The 20,508-nt window shown below is 41.1% G+C and overlaps 1 protein-coding gene across 1 annotated transcript; it reads left to right on the plus strand.

The window, feature by feature from the left end:
* The first annotated feature begins 336 nt into the window (after window positions 1-336).
* Window positions 337-16,512, plus strand: gpr35.S (G protein-coupled receptor 35 S homeolog). The gene is made up of 4 exons (XM_018265859.2): window positions 337-590; window positions 11,948-12,060; window positions 12,155-12,213; window positions 14,429-16,512. Coding segments are annotated over exons 2-4 (1,014 nt in total). The 5' UTR covers window positions 337-590; window positions 11,948-12,058; the 3' UTR covers window positions 15,382-16,512.
* Window positions 16,513-20,508: the final 3,996 nt, after the last annotated feature.

The following is a 20,508-nucleotide window of genomic DNA, read 5'->3' on the forward strand; positions in this document are numbered from 1 at the left end:
CGATATTCCGCCGAATCTTTGGCAAAGGATTCGGGGGTTCGGCCAAATCCAAAATAATGGATTCAGTGCATCCCTAGGGTAAACAATGTAATTTAGAAATAAAAACGACTCCGTAAAAATCATGACAGAATCCAATATAAAAAAAAAAATTCCATACTGGGAAATAATTTGGGATACATTTGCCATGTCAACATAAGAGTAATATGCTTGCAGTGAGCATGTGCATTTAATATACAAGCTGTTTCAGTTTCAGTATTACTGTGCCTTTAACTGTTCCAACATTGCAAGTGCTTGCACAATAGACTTTTACACATTCCCCTCCTGTTTGGGGATTGGCCCACGTACTCATTTTCCAAAGAGTTGCCTGCAATGCAAACTTTCATTTTCTGTCAGATCTAAATGCACAAGGAGAAGGAATGTTATAGATTGGTAACAGCCCTATAGTGTGGGAATTCCATAGTACAGTTGGCTCATGTTCTGCACTGAAACTGTGAAAGAGAACAGCACTTCTGGTTCAGACTTCAGCTTTCATGAATGGAACCCGAGCACACAGAAGATACATTATGCCTTGGGGAGGCTCTGTGCCTGAGGTAAGCTCTTTTTAGCCTTCATATGTGTTTGTTTGTTCAAGATACAGTGTATTTGGCTGCTGCTCTTCAGACTGCCCTCTGTGCCAAGGAGTGGTAGAGCTCCTGCAAGAGTGCATGCTTGAATTGAGTGAGAGATGCAGTCCAACTACATCCAGAGGGCACTCCTGATATATACACTAAACACATCTAAATCTTGCTATACAATATAATCAATCTGTACTAGTGATGAGCAAAATTTTTTGCCGAGTTTCGCCACAAAAATGACGCCCATAGACTCCAACGGGTGAAAAAAATTGTACCCTTTTATCTGTAATGCTGGGGGTCTAGGACAAATGCCCCCTCTGTTTGACCAGAATACTAGTCCTTCTTTACATCTCATTAATGTTCTAATGTTCTGCCCTTTTCATGTTGAGATGAGTGTCTCAACCATCATTGGTTGCCTCAGAGATCTTTATCTTCTCTCTCAAAATAATTCTTGGCAGCCTATATCTCCCTTCTGCCTGCTGTCACCATGCTCCTCTAATTTGCTTTCTCCTTTAACTCTTCCACCTCAGTCGTCCCCAGTCTCATATCTATCTTATAAATCTTCATATTTCAATTTTTTTATCTCTCTTTCCTTCCCATTCATGTTCAACATATCTAGCCAATTTCTCAACCTTTCTCTATTTGACCCTTACCTTCAATTCTTACCCTTCTTGTCTACCTTTCAATGCTTAATTTCTTTCTCGCGCTAATGAGATCTCCTGAACAGGAGGAGTTTAATGCATTCATCCGATAGAGAAGAGTGTTAGCTGTACTCCTACATTAACAGAGCTTCTTCGTAGTTGTCTTATGGCAATTTAAGCCCATGTATAATTATATGAATAACCATTATATCTCGCCAGTCTCCTATGTTAGTGCTATGTTATCCTATTGACTCGACTTTCAGCCAAGCCAAAATGCCATTGTCTCTCAATCTGGCTGGCCACAATCTTTCTTCTCACTCATGATTTTGAGAATGTTACTGAATTTATAACAGCCAATATCATATGATACAATTAGGCAAGGGATCAGCCAAAAATTCAGTTCCTAAATACCCTACTGATAATGCTTCAAATACCTGCTCACGTATATAACCCTCCAACTTTCATTCTTCACTTCTTTTCTATTATAGCCAAGCTTGCATGTTATGGTGCATGTTTCATAGACCACCTGCATAACTATAAATAAATGTATATATATATATTTCTTGGCATCCTTGGTGTTATATAAGAAAGACTTTCATGGCTCCTGCTTATCACCAGAACAATGGCACATGGTGCAGTTGTGGGCATTTTTCTGTTTGCCGTCTGCAAAATTAATTACTTTGCTTGCAACTCAGTTGTTCCTAAGAGCTGGCATGTTCTGTCCAATCTGCACCATAGATACATTGCAAAAGAGGGAACTGTGATCTACAGTAGTGATGAGTGGAATTTTTTGCCAGGCTTGGATTTGCAGCGAAAATCATCATTTTGCCATCTGCAAATGTTTTTGCGAAAGTTTTGCAAACATTTCCACGAAAAAAAATTGCATTGCCAAAAAGGTGCTGAGACTAAAAAGTCGCAGCAAAAAAGGACATCAAAAAAAAGTCGCCAAGACAAAAAATGGGCAAGACAAAAAAGTTGCAAAGGCAAAAGATTCACTGCAAGAAAAAACTCCCAATTGACTTTAATACAATTGTAGAGAGAAAAAAAAGGTTGCGTGCATAAAAAAATGTTGTCCCCTATTGACTTCAATGCGTTTTGTGAATATTTCACTGTTTTGCAAATTCTTCAGCGAAGCGAAACTCGACAGGTTCGCTCAGCACTCAGGGAACAAAACTACTGGTGTAACTACAGACAAAGCAGACCTTGCGGTCGTGGGGGCCCCAGGGACAGGAGGGGCCAGACTGTGGGGTCTGTTTTCTCTATAGTTGTATAGAAACCTCACTCCCCATCTGTTCTCCTACATGAAAGCAAGTGGGGAGTGTGAATGGGAGGGCCGAGAAGGGGATGTTGTGCACTGGACCACTCCAAAGATTTTTTTGTGGGGGGGCCTGCACCGGGTAATTATTTAATTAAATAAAACCCTCCTTATGGGTTTTTTTTTACAACCAGTTCCCCTGAAAAGCCACCCTGCCCCCTTTTCAACCACACCCTCCAGACTGCCAAAAGGCATTTCCCTAAACCTATGCACTAAATGGAAACCTGGCAGAGGGGTTGGTGGCTGCCATATTTGTCCAGGTCACTTCTTGTCTAAGGCTCCATGGTGCTGATTGCTGAGAAGGTGCGTGCACAATGAATTCTGGCAGTGGGGTGAGAGTTAACATTGCAATAGTCACATTGAAATTAAACAGCAGCAGCACCGAAAATAAAGTTCCTCTGTGGTCACAGCTTACAGCTCAGCTGGCTGCACATGAGAACACTTGCTTTAAAACATGTTTAAGATGCTCTTTTTATCAGATCTAAACAGACGAACATGGTATCAGTTTGAGATCTGGTGCACATCCTGTTGTGTGATTACATATGTAATTCTGTTTTCCTATAAAGGAAATATAAAATGTTTATTATTATCATTTGACCTTATCACAGCATGTACTCTTGTGTCTGGAACAGATACACACAAATCATGAACTATTGTAAAAGGAATGTTGTTTCATTCTTCCAGCAAGTCTGTCCACAGTGACTCATATCATATTCAAATTTGCCAATTGTGCTGTTTATGGAAGATTTACTTCCTCGAACCATGAGACCCGGATTTGTGGTGAGACCACAAAGGCTCAGGCCTAGGCAGCAAGAGTTAAGGGGTGCAGCTCAGCCACATTCTAAGGATCACTGGGGACCCCTGCAAACTATGATTTAAAGGAGACGGAAAATCACATTAACTGGGGGTTGCCAAAGTTAGGCAGTGGGTACCTAGACCAGCAAATAAGAAAGCTGGGCTATAGTTGATAAGCTATACCAGTATTTCAAATTTTTAGGTTCACCTTCACACCTGAGAACCACTGGCATTAACAAGTAGTTTTGAACGCTGTTTATTTATTTTATTTGTGCATCTTGGCTATGGGCAGGGAGGCGAGAATAATAATATATATATCCTTAAATATATATAGACAAATACAAGAGTCCTCTGCACTCAACCCATTATCAATATATTTAAGACAGAGACATTTTGTGCATACTGCTACTGAAAAATGCCTTACCCTTTAAACAAAACAGGGATTGTTTGTCCATATATTGCAATATATTTAAGCTGGCCAACTACGTCAAAGTCATCCCATATCTGGCCAGTCCTACGCTCAATTTTCATCTGATTCATTAAGAATTCTATTGCTTCATTATACATTTTACACATGGACTAAGTTTTACCTGCAACTTACTTGCTGCTTTCAAAGTAAAACTCCCAAACTTGGCTGCCCTTTTATTAGACACCAGTGGGATCACCTGACTATAGCTGGGAAGGGTGGGAGCTACAACATGGAGCTGGTCACTGCTCCTGTATAAACTATAACAAACAAGGGAAAGTTGTGCTTACCACTATTTTTTAAAACCATCAGGCGGGGGTGCAATGAGGCTGTGACTACAAAATACATATAGACAAATACAAGAGTCCTCTGCACTCAACCCATTATCAATATATTTAAGACAGAGACATTTTGTGCATACTGCTACTAAAAAATGCCTTACCCTTTAAACAAAACCGGGATTGTTTGTTCATATATTGCAATATATTTAAGCTGGCCAACTACGTCACAGTCATCCCATATCTGGCCAGTCCTACGCTCAATTTTATCAGATTCATTAAGAATTCTATTGCTTCATTATACATTTTACAAAGGGACTAAGTTTTACCTGCAACTTACTAGCTGCTTTCAAAGTAAAACTCCCAAACTTGGCTGCCCTTTTATTAGACATCAGTGGGATCACCTGACTATAGCTATATATATCCTTATATATATATCCTTAAAGCTTAGTGCCTTCACCCCTCACTTGGTCACTCTAACCTGTGGGGCAGTCCAAAGGCATTGCATTAAAGCATTTATGGTTTATACTATTGAGGTAATACCTGATCGATGAAAGTAAAAAATGTATAGCTGTACTGCTGAACAATGCAGTTTTTACAAAAGGGTTATGTGTGCATATTGTAGGTAGGGATGGCACCTGTTCATTAGGAGAACAGTGGCAGCAACATACGGGAGCAAGCTGATGGTATATAGAGGTGGGAGATTGGAGTGTATACTGGTCTGTCATAGGAAAATTGGGAAAATCGTGTTGGATTGGCATTGTAACCTGGCAGATCGAGGGTATTACTGGGTAAATGGGAGGTGTATAACCCCCTAGGTGCCTGGCATGGCATCAATATGCACAGTTGTTCTACAGAGAGAAGTTTCACACTAAGGGTTAGTTCACACGAGGAGATTTGGGAAGATTTTGTCACCTGGCAACTAATCGCCTCGTCTTCTGAGCGACAATCTCCCCGAACTGCCTCAGCGTGTTTTCCCCTAGGCTAGAGTGAAAAGTCACCTGCACTAAAGCACGCGCGGCGATACATTTTCCATAGTCGCCCGAAGTTGCCTCCGTGGATTTGTATTGCATTAGCGCAGGTCGACTTTTCATTATACAGTGTTTGTCCCTATTTATTCAACCGCTTAAGTAAAAAAGTAACATTCTGGGGAAGAAAACAGGGTATTTTTCACCTAAAACACGACTCTTTTTGCTCTTATCTAAAACGTCATCATTGTATTACTATGTGGAAATCGCCACTAACTAGTGATCATGTGCAACTTTCAGAAAGACTTTCCCTTCTGTAAAAGAAAAATTGCTAACGTCTCACAAAGGCCTGAAGATAAAAGAGAAGTGTGTGACTTTAATCACTAAATTAAGAAAAGATTGGACATTGAATCATTTCTGAGTAAGCTTTCTCTAAAATACCTGGAAATGCTCAAAACTTCCCTATTCCCTCCTCAACCGATTCCACTTTATGTGTAAGAGCATTGCCAGATATGAGTGGGGAGGAACTAATTCAGAAAAACCAAAAGGTCGCTTACGCCGAACACAAGAGGATCGAGCTCACTTTATAATTAATCATCGCTATTTACTATAACTTCCACTAAAAGAGCAGATGTGGCCTGGTGTGTGGTGTATGTGATCTTTTGGTTTTTCATAATTAATTTCTCACTCAAGCTAAAGGTTTGGAGTCGGAGCATCTGGGCCAGACAGCATAAGTTGTGACAAGAAAGAACAGGGCTCAGAGCACCCGAGCAACGCAGTGTAATAGGTGAGCTAATTCTTGGTCGCCCTAAGTGACAACTGGATATTAAAAGGATTTTAATGCATAGGCTGAAAGAAAATGAATCATTGCAAATGAAGGTATGAATACAACTCTGATCTAGAATAAATTGCAGGTGTTAGTAGACTAGCATTCAGGTACACAGGTATAGGACCTGTTATCCAGAATGCTTGGGAACTGGGGTTTTCCGGATAAGGTATCTTTCTGTAATTTGGATCACCATAACTTAAATCCGCTAAAAACACATTTAAACATTAAACAAACTTAATAGGATTATTTTGCCTCTAACATGGATTAATTATATCTTATTAATGAAAAAGTACAAGGTATCATTTTATTTGTTAAATCATTTTTAAAAATGTGAATTATTTGATTAAAAAGGAATATATGGGAGATGGCCTTCCTGTAAATCAGAGCTTTCTGGATAACAGATCCCATAGCTGTATTAGATATAAGTGGGGCCCTGCTACCCTATTGGCATCTCGTTCTCTCTGATTCATTTATCTTCTTTTTGAGAAATAATTTAGGTAAAGGATGAAACTGCACTAAAAGGTCTCATTTGTGATGACAGATCAAGTTGTAAAAAATGGTTTGCACTTTACATCTGGCCCTTGTCATATTGACATTGCACTTAACCTTTATAAAAAGTAGCCATCATTCTTCTGGTGAGATTATATTAGGAGCATGTGTTGGTGTTGCTTGTTTTGTATATACATCCGCTCTCATAGATCTTCTGAAAAGATAAATCTTGAGGTTTATGTGTAAAGTGACACCCTTGTTTCTGTATTTTAATTTGAATTATGTGCCCTGTGCCACTGGTGATGTTTATGCAGTCAGTAACACTTTATTACGTGGGCACTGATTAGTAAAATTCTTCTTGAACGCAGGTATCTGACCGTGACAATATTTAGGGGCATAGATCTGCATTCTTCTAAGGAAAGTGAAACAAGGAGTAGAGGGCAGAGCTAGTGCAGTGTGATTTTTAGGGTGGCCATAGACTCAAAGATACGCTCGTTTGGCGACATCGCCATACGAGCAGATATTTCCCCGATATGCCACGGCATGGCTATATCGGGGGTAATTCGAACGTTCGGCCGTATGGCCAAACGATCGAATTACGATGCGCCAAGGGGCTCCGACGGGTCGGTTAAAAATCAAACCTTCCCGATCAATATCGTGGCCAGATATCGATCGGGAAGACCCGTCGGAAGCCCCCATACTTGGGCAGATAATTGGTCTAAAGACCGATATCGGCAGTTTTATCTGCCCGTGTATGGCCACCATTAGGGCAAAGGTAATATCCTGTAGATCTTGATCCTTTCTGACATTTTATTGTGGTAGATTTACTGCTGTAAATCAGGATTTCAACGTGCCATATAAAACTAGTTTTTCTTCTCTGACCTTGCAAAATATAGCCATTATTCCGTTTATTCATTATTGCAAATACTGTATCATTAGAACAGTCTCTTTCCAAAGCTGTGAAAAGCACAATATAGAAACTAGTGTGGATGTCAAGCTTTCAGTTTGCCTGCCAAGCTAAGTAAAAGATTTTATCCATTATTACACTATACATTGCTGACATGTTACTCAACACTATACAGAGATAATTTATCATTCACATCATCAGTCCTTGCCCCATGGAACTTACAATCTAAGGTCTCCATCAGGGAACATAAGGTAGTCCCATAAGTATGTGGAGACCACACACTAGAAACAGACATGTTAGTGGAGCAGTCAGGGATTTCCCTTTTTTAGCAATTTCTAAATCTACAGGCGTTGAGATTCTGCCAGTGCCTAAATAATATTTCACGATAGAACACAGCTGTTTAACTCTTAAGTAATGCTTGTACTTGTTCCTAAAATACCAAATTCATGTAATATTGGCCAATTTAGCTGTACATTTAAAGGGAAATCAAAGAAAAAAAGAAGAAGTTGCTAAATAGGAAAAGAGTTGTACTGCTTATCCGTAGAATAAAACTGAAATGAATGGCGAGACTGTGCTCCAACAATGTTTTCTCTGAATGTGAGACTTTGGGTTAGAAATTAACACATCTTATCTCTGTAATGGTTTTTTTTTTTAATTTCAGTGCAGGAATTGAGCACAGTGATCATTTCTAAATCCACCAGATAAACCCTAGTGCTCTAGGATGGGTTGGAACTGGGCAAATTAAAAATGAGCCTACTGTATATGTCTGAAGAGGCTGAATCGGAATATTACATTTGCCTGCGCATTATGTAACTTAGATACCAGTAAAAGGTATAAGGAGTCAGTTACGTGGTTAATGCCATACAGGGCTGAAAATTGGCCTATCGAGAATCAGCCCCTACGCTGGTATTAGCCTCCTGTCCTGCCTACACCCAAAACTATTGTGTCGGTTCACGTGCAAGCACATGTGGTGTTTTCGGCACAAAGTTTCTTTGCCGAAATCTGCCATGTAGGAGATGATTCTCGGCAGGCCAGTTTCAACCCCCATGTGGCATTAGCCTTACCGCACTTGCAGGTTGCAGTCCATTTTTTAAAGGTACTTGCATCAACATGTGCTCCTTGCATTTTGGTACCATTGAATTCCACTATCCTCCTGTTCCATTTGAGTGCAGCTGTGTCTATTGACACAGTCTATTGGAGCTACTACCAACTCTGATCCAGGTGTCAACGTCAGGGTTTCCACCAAAAAGAAATAGGCACACACGCCACTATCACACTGAACATCAGAAATGATGCTTATTGGACATCAAAGTGCAAATGTGTCCGTTTTCACATATTGGTCTCATTTGTGTCAGATGCAGCTTCCCCCTGGCAATAGCAATAGTGCTAAATTTATGGGGAAAAACAATGCATTGTGAGTAAAAAACATGGTGATTGCATGCAAAATTACACTTGCAATTGCTGATGCAAAGTTGGAAATTGCCACTAAGGACACTGTGTTGATGGCAGAGGGCTGCACACGAAGGAGGGTAAGTTGTAACAAGTTTTTGATGGTTGGGGAAAAGCTGTAACCATTATCTGTGGATGTGAAAATGGATGTGGGTGGAAACAAATTAATGTCTTGCCACAACCCAATAATCCGTAATTGGTCCTGATTTATTATCAACATTGTTTTCCTGTCTAACAGCATGGTCTAAATTACCACTGAAACCTGTGTACATAAATGGGTATAAACTATTTAGATGACATTAACATAGGAGACTGCAAATATATTATCCATGTCAATTAAAAAGAACAACCATTTGAGACACTGTTGTAAAGACCACCTCTTGTTTTTCCTTCAGTGTGGAACTCACTCCTCAGTAGACTTCAGTTTACCTGTCCCAGTCATTATGACTTGGCTATAGAAAGACTGCAATGGCAATGGGTTACTGATATATTAGAGGTGAAACTTTTCTCCAAGCCTTTGTCATGTAACTCCTATTTAGAAAACTCCAGTAGCAGTTCGGTAAAGCCATAAAACCCTGCACTGCACTTGTTGCAGATTTTTAATCAGACCCAGATTTGTGAGCAGGCTACAAAGACCTGGGCCGAGAGCTGGAAAAATTTGGGTTGGCATGCCCTCTGCTTGCCTCGTATCCACTTGGGACTGAGCAGGAGATTTTTGTAGACCAATCCCCAGGGAAAGCAATTGTACCAGAGTAGAGGAAACAGCAACAGTGGAGGGAAGCTGTAAGGTGGGCAGGTACAAGCCAGGGAAACTAGGGGTACAAAAAAACCCCGTTTTTAAGTCGGCAAACCTGCCCCCACCCCATTCCGTACAGAATCATCTTCTATTGTGCTTTTACAATATAGTGAATACAAATTGTTTTTTAGAAGATTAGGTTATTTCAGAAAACCAATCCTAAATTTTACACTAAATGCCATGTGACATACAGTACATATTTATTATGCTTGCTGATTCTTTGTAGGTATTGATAATAAGCATTGTTCCTCTTTTTAATTACTCTAGAATTAGTGTACATATTTACCACTACCTTCCTCAAATGAAGCATTCTATTCCAAAAAATTGTCATCAGCTTCTTCAACTTGCCTGCAGGGCAGTAATGTGAAATTTGGTGGCTTAAATGCAATACTTAAGCAACAGAATGCTTGTGGATTGTCTTATCTGGGAGATTAGGCCAAATGTGTTTGGTTGAGCATATTCTTATATTTTTGGATCCAAGGAATTTGCAGCACTCCCAGTAGTAGTGTAAAACCTTCTTTATTTTCACATATGGTCCTTTTTCAAGCTGACAAAGTATGATCAAGTTATCCACAGCTTCCTTATATACAACAAATTATAATGCTCTCTGATGGTTATAACATATCATATTAAAAATATACATGTACCAGGGTTAAACCAGAATATTGCATATTTCATAATAAGTCTCTTTTTATATATAGAGAGGGAGCTAACTGACATTTCCATAACTATATCAAAGGATTTAATTCATACTCATTTAAGAGTCAAGAGTGAGTTTATTGTCATTTCATCCATATACTTTGTACAGTGCATAGTGAAACGAAACAATGTTCTTCTAGGACAGGAGTGCCCAAAAGGTGATCAGTAGATCTCAAGACACTGTCAACAAACAGCTAGTCTATAGCTGGCTATAGACATGTAGATTTACCTTCATATCGGACGAACAATCATTTCGCTACCATCTCCTGACCTGCCACTAACCACGTCTATGGCCAGCTTAAATCACCCTCCTGTTTCATGCTTTACATTCAGATATTCATGTTAAGGTTACATAAGTAATAGTTGTTTGTTAATTATTCATTTTCTCGTAAATCATTCCCATCAGTTATAAATCAATATTTAAGTAATATTTTCCATATAGCAGAATGCTAACAAAACTTTTATGGATGTAGATCATAATGGCAAAAAGTACACTCGGCAGATGTAATATGTTAAGTAAATAATGCTAAACGTCAGACATGATGGGTGTATCATTGTGATATGATAGTAGTAAGAACATGATATAGAACATGATAAAGTGCAGATGTGCTCATAGAGAACAATTGTATCCAATGGCTATTTAGGTATACAATGGCGTACACTGGCTGTGTAACCTTGTGATATATAGTAAGGTCAGATGGAGTGTGTGTGTGGTGTGTGTGTGTGTGTGAGATCTGTCTGGTCCCTGAGTATTCAGGAGCCTTATGGCTTGGGGGAGTGTGAGGGGTGTGTTGGATCAGCCACAATGCTGGTGGCTTTACGGATGCAGCGTGTGGTGTAAATGTCCATGATGGAAGGAAGAGAGACACCTGTGATCTTCTCTGCTGTCTTCACTATCCTCTGGAGGGTCTTGCGCTCCATGACAGTGCAGTTCCCAGCCCAGAAAGTGATACAGCTGCTCAGGATGCTCTCGATAGTCCCTCTGTAGAAGGTTTTGAGTATGGATGGAGGGAAATGGGATTTCCTCAGCTTGCGCAGGAAGTAGAAGCAATGTTGGGCTTTATTGGCTAAGTAGCTGGTGTTGTGGGACCAGGTAAGGTTCACAACCAGGTGAACACCAAGGAATTTGGTGCTTTTAGACGATCTCCACATTAGAGCCATCAATGTACAGTGGCAGGTGGTCACTCCTAGTCTTCCTAAAGTTAACAACCATCTCCTTTGTTTTATCTACATTGAGAGACAGGTTGTTGGCTCTGCACCAGTCTGTTAACCACTGCACCTCCTCTCTGGTGACTTGTCATTATTGCTGATGAGACCCAAAACAGTCGTGTCATCAGTGAACTTTATGATGTGATTTGTGGAGTGCGTGGCTGCACAGTCATGCGTCAGCAGAGTGAACAGTAGAGGACTAAGCACACAGTCTTGAGGGGCTCCGGTGCTCGGTGTTTTGTGATAATTTCCCCTTTAAGCTTTTACCGCAAAGATGAGCAGGCTTGGCCATAATGGGTGCAAGAAAAGCCCGTAGTAAGAACTGGTAATTGAGGCATGCAGTCTTGGGAAAAGCACATAAACAAGTGTTAGAGCTTCTATTGCACAAAGGGAAAGTCATATTTAATGTGCTTTTCCTTTAACAAAGTTGACTTTAACTAGAAAAAAAAATGCCTTTGTACATAGAAGGTAACCAGCAGTTTCCTTTTTCAGCTTCATTGATGCCTCTGGCTCCTGAACATACAAGCCACTTGCCATCTACTCAGTGTGCCTAATAAAGTCCAACACATTGTCCTTCGGCAGCTTTAACTAAAGCCAAATAAAATGTAAGTTTCCTTTATATATGAAAAAAAATGTTGTTTGATCTTTTGCCATTTTATTTAGTTTCTTGTGTAACTTGAATTTCCTCATTTTTGACAGGATGGCATCTTTAAATCAGAAAATCCCATATTCTATGACAACGTTACCATCTTCCACTGGTAAGATCATTTATATGATTGTATTTTGTGCTTTTGAGTTTCATATTGTTATTGACAAGGAGAGTAGCATAGGAAACAGTTTTGCAGGGCACAAATTTGGGTGGAGAAGAGAAGACTTTTGTCTTTGGCCCTCAGATCAAAAGGGTCCCTAGGTAAATGCTGATGTTTAGAAATCATTAAATATGTTACTGTGACACCTTAAGTTGTTGTTTAGATTAGCCAAGACCTCTGGGTAGGTAGGCCACAACCTCTATCTGATTCTTGTAAAAGGATTATAATACACAGCAGGTCTATGTTAGACAATAAGGTGGTTTGTGGCCCAAGACCACAGCGATGTAGACAATACTGAAACTTAAACACTTAAACATCTCCTTTACTTTTAGTATATAGATAGGTCAATTCTAAGAAACATTTCAATTGGTCGTCATTATTTATTATTTATAGTTACTTAATTATTTGCCTTTTTCTTCTGACTCCTTCCAGCTTTCAAATGGGAGTCATTGACCCCATCTAAAATAAATTCTCTATAAAGCTACAAATGTATTGTTATTGCTGCTTTTTATTTCTCATCTCAATGCCTGGTTGCTATGGTAGCCCCTGTGTGCATTGGCAGCCTACAAGAGGCTACTGGGAGCAACATCCAAGGGGTTGGTGAGCAACAGGATGCTCACGAGCCACTGGTTGGGGATCACTGCCATACACCGTGCATGCCAGTGGAGGGCACACTGTTACCCATATCTTTGGTCTGTCCAGGCCCGGACTGGCAATCTGTGGGTTCTGGCAAATGCCAGAGGGGCTGCTATGAGGTCCCATAGAAAGTTAATATTTAGTGGGCTGGTGAGAGATGTTTGGGCCTCTATATGGACTGATTGGGCCTCTGTGTACCTAAAATGCCAGGGCCTGTTTTACTTCTCAGTCCGGACCTGGGTCTGTCCCAAATCTCAGCAATTATGGATCGATTTAGTTGAAAAAGGCCTATTTGAAATCAGAACAGACCTGTGTGAATATATTAGGAGACAGAATACAGAAAAACATAAAAACTTGCTAGATCATCTTAACCTCAACAAGAAGGTTGGATGGATTCAATAGCTACTAAACTGTAAACGTTTGTTATACAAAAATTATGACATTTCTAAATCCCTGAAACTGATTTTTTTTACATACAAAATAGTCATAGCATAAAAAAAGTAATGAGTCTGGCAGTCAAAGGGTTAAAGAGATACTGCCATGGGAAAACATCAGCAGAATTCCATTTCCAAAACACATTGAGAAATCCATTTCTCAAAAGAGCAAACATATTTTTTTATGTTCAATTTTGAAATCTGACATGGGGCTAGACATAGTGTCAGTTTCCCAGCTGCCCCAGTCATGTGACTTCTGCCAGCACTTTAGGATGGAACTACTTTTTGGTAGGCTGTTATTTCTCCTACTTAATGTAACTGAATCCGTCTCAGTGGGACTTGGCTTTTACTATTGAGTGTTGTTCTTAGATCTACCAGGCAGCTGTTATCTTGTGTTAGGGAGCTGCTATATGGTTACCTTCCCATTGTTCTGTTGTTAGGCTGCTTGAGGGAAAGGGAGAGTGTGATATCAGTCCAACTTGCAGTACAGCAGTAAAGACTGACTGAAAGTTTATCAGAGCGCAAGTCACATGACTGGAGGCAGCTGGGAAACTGACAATATGTCTAGCCTCAAATTTCAAAATTGAATATAACAAAATCTGTTTGCTCTTTTAAAAAATGGATTTCAGTGCAGAATTCTGCTGGGGCAGCACTATTAACTGATGCGTTTTGGGAAAAAAATGTTTTCCCATGACAGTGTCCCTTTAATGATTATGGTTACATTTCTAGGCAGGCAGAAACTGTCCAATAAAGTGTATTTTATAAGTCCAGTGATCCAGTAACATTACTTTTCAAGGATTAAAACAATAAACACTCAGGATACATCTTTAGGATGGAAAAAGCTATCAATCATATATTTATTCTGAAATGTTAAGCACAAAGTAAGATCCACGGAATTTAGAGGTCCTTGTGTCTCATCATGATTTTTACTGGATCACTGGACTTATAAAATACTTTATTGGACAGTTTCTGCCTGCCTAGAAATGTAACCATAATCATTAATGAGCTCTTATAATCAGTATTTCTCTTCTGAATGGACTCCCTCAAATATACATTTTTATACACTTTTTACTTTGTTTCTTTGTCTTTTACAGTAAATTCCAATCAAACAGGCAATTGCACGAGGATAATGGAGGAGAGGAATGTGACTCTGGCTATGTTTCAGCTGGTCCTTTTAGCTTTGATCCTATTTTTTGGGACATTATTTAACTCATTTGCAATATGGGTTTTTTGTTTTAAGATGAAGAAATGGACAGAGACAAGAGTTTTAATGATTAGCCTGTTGTTCAGTGACTGTTGCTTGCTCATTACCATTCCCTTCCGTATCTACGCCACACAGCACCAATGGGACCTCCCCAGAGAACTGTGTAACGTCCTTACCTATGCCTACTTTATGAACACGTATTTGAGTATTGCCATTATTACACTGATTTCTGTGGACAGATACATTGCAATAAAATTCCCCCTCCGATCAAGATCATTTCGCTCCCCAAAGAAAGCCGCATTGGCTTGTGCTATTGTTTTTGCACTCTTGCTATCTACACGCATTTTTATTTTACTCACCGGTGATTCCAAGTTATCATCTCCTGGCTTCTGCTTCCGAAAGACATCTACCAGACCATTAAAGAGAAGTTTGTACTTCACCCTTATGGGCTTTTACATTCCTCTGCCCATAATCATATTTTGCACAACAGAAGTCGTCAGGTTCTTGAAGACAAAGGATAAAGTGAGTGTATATGAACATGAATGCATTCAGAAATCCATTAAAATAATGTCCGCCAATCTCGTAATTTTCCTGGTTTGCTTTTTGCCTCTGCATATTGGAAATATTATCAGGTTTGTGATTGAGAGTTTGAGTCTGGACTGCATACTAAAAAAACAAATCAACGATTATGTTTATGCAGCACAAGTCATCGGTGACCTAAACTGTTGCCTGGATAGTGTCTGTTATTATTTTGTAGCCAAGGAATTCTGGGAGTCAACATCAATGTTGCCAAGGTCAAACCAATTAACACCATTTCCAGAAACAGAAGACATAAATCTTTAGAAATAAACTGTTTTACACACAAGAGTTCACAGATTGGAAATGACATTTGGGAACTAAACAGCTCCTTCAATCTTTAGGTTTAAGAAAATGTCACGTTGGTTTCCTCTGTAAGACATAAGTTCATTTTGTAGGACGAGCATTTCAGAAAGACTCCGGGCAAAACAGTGAGCAAGCCATGATTCACTATGGATATTTGTGGACAATCCTATATATGCCAAATCCTCTGGAAGCAGAGGTCAATCTCCAGATGAATTTTTGCTATTTAATGTTTGTACTTTTTTTTTAATTATGTTATTGTAAATTGTTATCATATGACCCCATGTATATAATATAAGAATGGCACAACTTTTTCAAAGAATATTCATTATGAAATACATATTACTCTGTTAAATAATTTGAGGTTTACTGACATTATTTACATATTCCCTTTAAAGACATTAGAGCTAAACCTGGGACTACACAATGTGCGTCCTTCCGATCCGACGCAATGAGAGGAAGCGCAGGCGTCACTCACTGCATTTTTTGTCATGTGTAGTGTAAAGTTTTTCTATGCCCCAGGGATTTAGTTATCAAGCCAGGCCGAGTTCTTTTTCCCATAGGGTAGGGGGAGTAGTTCCCAGAGGTTATAAAAAGGGATGCTCCCATGTGTTCTGCCTCTTTTTGGTGTACCCAATTGCTGGAGGAGGTGCTGTGTTGCTGATAGGGCCTGAAGCGGAGGTAACCCCCAGTATAGGAGCAAGTGTCAGGTCAAAAATTGTAATAGGTCACTATAGGAGTGACAGTTAGGTTCAGGAAAGTTAGTGAGCAGCTAAGGCTTCAAGAAGGAGTTTAGTGAAGGGTTGGCACCCTGCGGTGACAAGGCCGCAAGGTTAGGGACTCAAGAGGTAGAAAGATCCTTGGAGCTTGAGACCAGCTGTGAGATTCATCTTCAATGGGAAATGTGCACCAAAGGCAGACAAGGCTACCCAGTGATAAAGCTGACTAACAAAGGATCAAACAATAACCATGATAAATATAATTGTGTGTAAATGACCTGCTGCCACTACTTGTTCATGGAGTGTACCATCTGAGCATACATCTTGAATATGTGATTAGCCATTGAGAAGTGTACCACTAGTTCAATAAATTGCTCTCCTGTTTTAAAGAACCACTGGCACCCAATGTTATTTGATCAAGAGTGAATACTGTGTGTGCTTATACCAGAGTGGTAATCCCTTCCTCCAAACTATAAGCGGGGGCCCCACCTGAAGATAAAGAGTCAAATTTTATTGTGCCTACTAGAAGTTGCTGGGAGTTGGACCCCTTGCCCGAGTTCTGGAACCAGTATATAGTAACCCAAGGAAGGTTGCGGCAAACCCAAACCCATCCACCTGTTACACTTAACCCCCCCCAACTGCTATAGCAGTAGCGAAGGCTTACTTTCTACTTGTTTTTTTAATCTTGAGCTTGAATCTGACTTGCAAAGTGTCCCATAGCAGAAAGGCGAAAAGGCCAAGGCAACTTGCATTCACCGGAAGACAGCTTCACACTGATGACCTAAGCTCTTTCCCCTGGCCCTCTCCATGTCTATACTCTGCGGGACAGCCCCTCCCCTCTCTCCAATAAAGAACCCAACCCCCTAACATAATAAATTAGGAGGAAGTCCCCCCCCCCTCGGTGTCTTTTTTGGGTTCTTTTTCTCTCTCCGGCTCCTGGAGCAGGAGCCTATTCTTTTTCAGGGGAAGGAGCAGGGGCTGCTGACTAACGTCCCAGAGACAAGGGTTTTGCCCACGGGGCTTTCCCTTAGCAGCTTACCTCACCATATCGGAAGCGTCGAGCTTTCAGCTGCGTCTCCCTGTTTCTATGCCTCAACCGGCCTGCCTCACCAAGGGCGTCCGGCGGCTTGGGGCTGGTAAGTTTCCAGCGTATCCTCGATTTTTGGGAACAGGAGGGGTGGCAGCAGATTGTTAGGACTCCGTCCAGGGCACTGCAGAACCGGCGACTAGCGTGTGACGTCACTTCCGGGTTTTCCGTGGAGGCGCCTCCGCCATGTTTTTGGTGGATGCCTATGCATTCGATGACAGGCTTCAACAACGGCGCTTACCTAGCGCAAGATTGGCGCAAGTGTTTCCTGTCAAGGGGAGGAGCAGGAAGGCCTATATAAGGCATTCACCTTACTAGGGCTTTTTCTCCTGTTGATTCTGTGCGACTCACATTTGCAGTGCCTGGAGGTAAGAGAGGGACTTTGAAAGGGGTACCTGCCCAGAATCTAGCAGGTTCTGATTATTTTTACGTTATTGTTGTTGCAGGTGGTTTTTTTTTTGTAGCCCCTTTCCTGTCCCAGCTGCCACCCCAAATAAGTCTCCTTCCCCTGGTTGAGGTAAGTTTAAAAAAAAAAAAAAAAATTTCCACTTAAATGTGGTTATGTTTTAGCACTGATATGACATGTCTTTTCTGGTTATAGTGCCAACATGAGACCGTCCAGGTCAAAAGAAAGATCAAGGGAGATCTTAGAGGATAACGAGGATGCCCAACAGACCTCAAACATCATTTGCCTGGGTTGTACAGAACCTCCATTACCGGACAAGAAGTTATGTCAGGCATGCCTTACAGCTGCATCAGGCATACAGGCAGGTTCAAATGCAGGAATTCTGGCTTTGATTAAGGATATGGTGGCCAAGGAAATTTCTAATGCTACGGCTTCTACATCAAGGGCTCCTCAGGTTGAACTGGACCTAGATCCGGAAGAGACTCGGGGAGCAAGATTCTCGGAGGACCAGTTTTCTTCATCTTCTGAAGAAGAAGAGGAGGTTCAATCTTCCTTTGATTTTACTCTCATTCAACCTTTGATTAAGGCAGTAAGAGCGTCCTTAGCCTTAGAAGACGGAAACCAGGCTTCCACCTCTTCATCCTTTTTACCATGCTCTAAACTGAAGGGGCAGACTTTCCCATTACACCAGGAAGTAATGGATCTGATAAAGACGGAGTGGGATATTCCGTCTAAACGCATTACTATGCAATCCAGAGACAATAGGCTTTATCCTTTTAAGGAAGAGGAAGTCAAGGACTTTTGTACAATGCCTAGAGTAGATGCTCCAATTCTGAGCATTTCCAAGAATACATTGCTGCCCATTGAGGATCATGCAGTTATGAAAGACCCGATGGATAAAAGAATGGATGCAGACTTGAAGAGAATATTCTCCACAGCGGGTGAAAGTCTGAAACCAGCAATTGCTAACCTTTCAGTAGCAAAGGCATTGGAGGTTTGGTTGGCTAACTTGGAGGCAGCCTTAAAGGAAGGTCGAGAGACATCGGAAATTCTCGAAGGCCTTAAGGAACTAAGGCTGGGATCTGTATTTCTAATGAATTCATCTGTAGACCAGATCCGGTTTGCTTCTAGGTCCTTGGCCGTGTCTGTCTCAGCAAGAAGAGCATTATGGCTTCGAGCTTGGGAGGCAGATTCCGCCTCTAAGTCGGCTCTATGTTCCTTACCCTTCCAAGGACAGGTGCTGTTCGGGAAAAAGTTAGAGGATCTAATATCCAAAGCCTCGGGAGGCAAGAGTCAATTGCTTCCTCAGAGGAAGAAACGTCAGCCGTGGAAACTATCATCGCGGGGAAGATCTTCGACTAGATCCAGATTTATGCCATATGACCGGAGGCATTTTCGTCCAACAAGGGAAACTTCTAGACAGGACAGTTGGAAGGCAGGTCAATCCAGTTTCTTTCGCCTTCCCAAAGGCAAGGCAGCGGAGAATTCCCGTAAACCATTATGAAGGTGGTGCAACCCAGGAGCCTGCTCTGGGGGGAAGACTATGTCTTTTTCAGGCAGCCTGGGAATTATCCATAGAAGACAGATGGGTCCTAAGGATCATAAATCACGGTTACGAGTTGGAATTCAATGCAAATCCTCCTTTTCCGGGTTTTCTAAAATCCCCATTACCAACGGACATCTGCAAGAGATATGCTCTAAAAGCGTGTCTTATCAAGCTGGAAAATCAACAGGTGATAGGGCACATTCCACTAGACCAGAGAGGAAAAGGAGTCTACTCTCGGTTTTTCATAGTAAAAAAAGCATCAGGTTCATGGAGACCAATATTAGACCTGGGAAGGGTCAACAAAGTATTAAGAATCCAGCATTTCAAAATGGAGTCAATCGAATCAATAAGATCAGCCATATCACCAGGGGACTGGATGTGCACTATGGACATAAAAGATGCGTATCATCATATCCCCATAGCCACAGCAGATCAAAAATTCCTTCGCTTTGCGATAGAAAAACATCACTACCAATTCAGGTGCCTACCCTTCGGGCTAGCAACAGCCCCAAGAGTATTCTCGAAGGTGTTGGTGACTCTGGTGGCTCATCTCAGATGGAAAGGGATACGTCTATTCCATTATTTGGACGACATCATTTTGTTGGCTTCATCAAAGGATCTAGCAATTGCCCAGAGGGATCTGTGTCTAAAGACCTTGACAGCCCATGGATGGCTCATCAATCTATCAAAGAGTCATCTCATCCCATCGCAGAATATTACTTACCTGGGAGCCTCAATAGACACAGTGTCAGGACACCTGGGGTTATCTGCAGTGAGACAAAAATCTCTTGCTTCAATAGCAGAAATTCTAAGTACAACATCAGAAGCCCCGGCGGGGACATTTCAGAAAATTTTGGGAATGATGTCTTCTTCGATTGGACTACTCCCGTGGGCTCACTGGAGGATGAGGCCTCTGCAAATGTCCTTCCTACAACAATGGGACGGGGAGTCTCAGACCCAATTGATTACAATGTCATCCCAGATAAGAGGATCTCTCCTTTGGTGGAAAGACAAGAACAAACTAAAAAAGGGCTCCGAATTATATCCAGGTCCATGGGTCGTAATGTCCACAGACGCCTCAGGCCTAGGTTGGGGAGCAGAGCTGGGTTCCAGAATTGCACAAGGTCGCTGGCTTTATCCATTATCACACGTACCATCAAACGTCCTGGAACTAAGGGCAATAAAACAAGCTTGTCTCTTCTTCCAAGACCAGCTCAGAGGAAGCAGATTAAAAATAAAGTCTGACAATGTCACAGCCGTAGCCTTCTTAAGAAAACAAGGAGGCACAAGGAGTCTAGGTCTACTGGAGGAGGTCCAACCCATATTTCAGTGG

Source organism: Xenopus laevis, chromosome 5S, assembly GCF_017654675.1.
Source record: "Xenopus laevis strain J_2021 chromosome 5S, Xenopus_laevis_v10.1, whole genome shotgun sequence".
NCBI lineage: Eukaryota > Metazoa > Chordata > Amphibia > Anura > Pipidae > Xenopus > Xenopus laevis.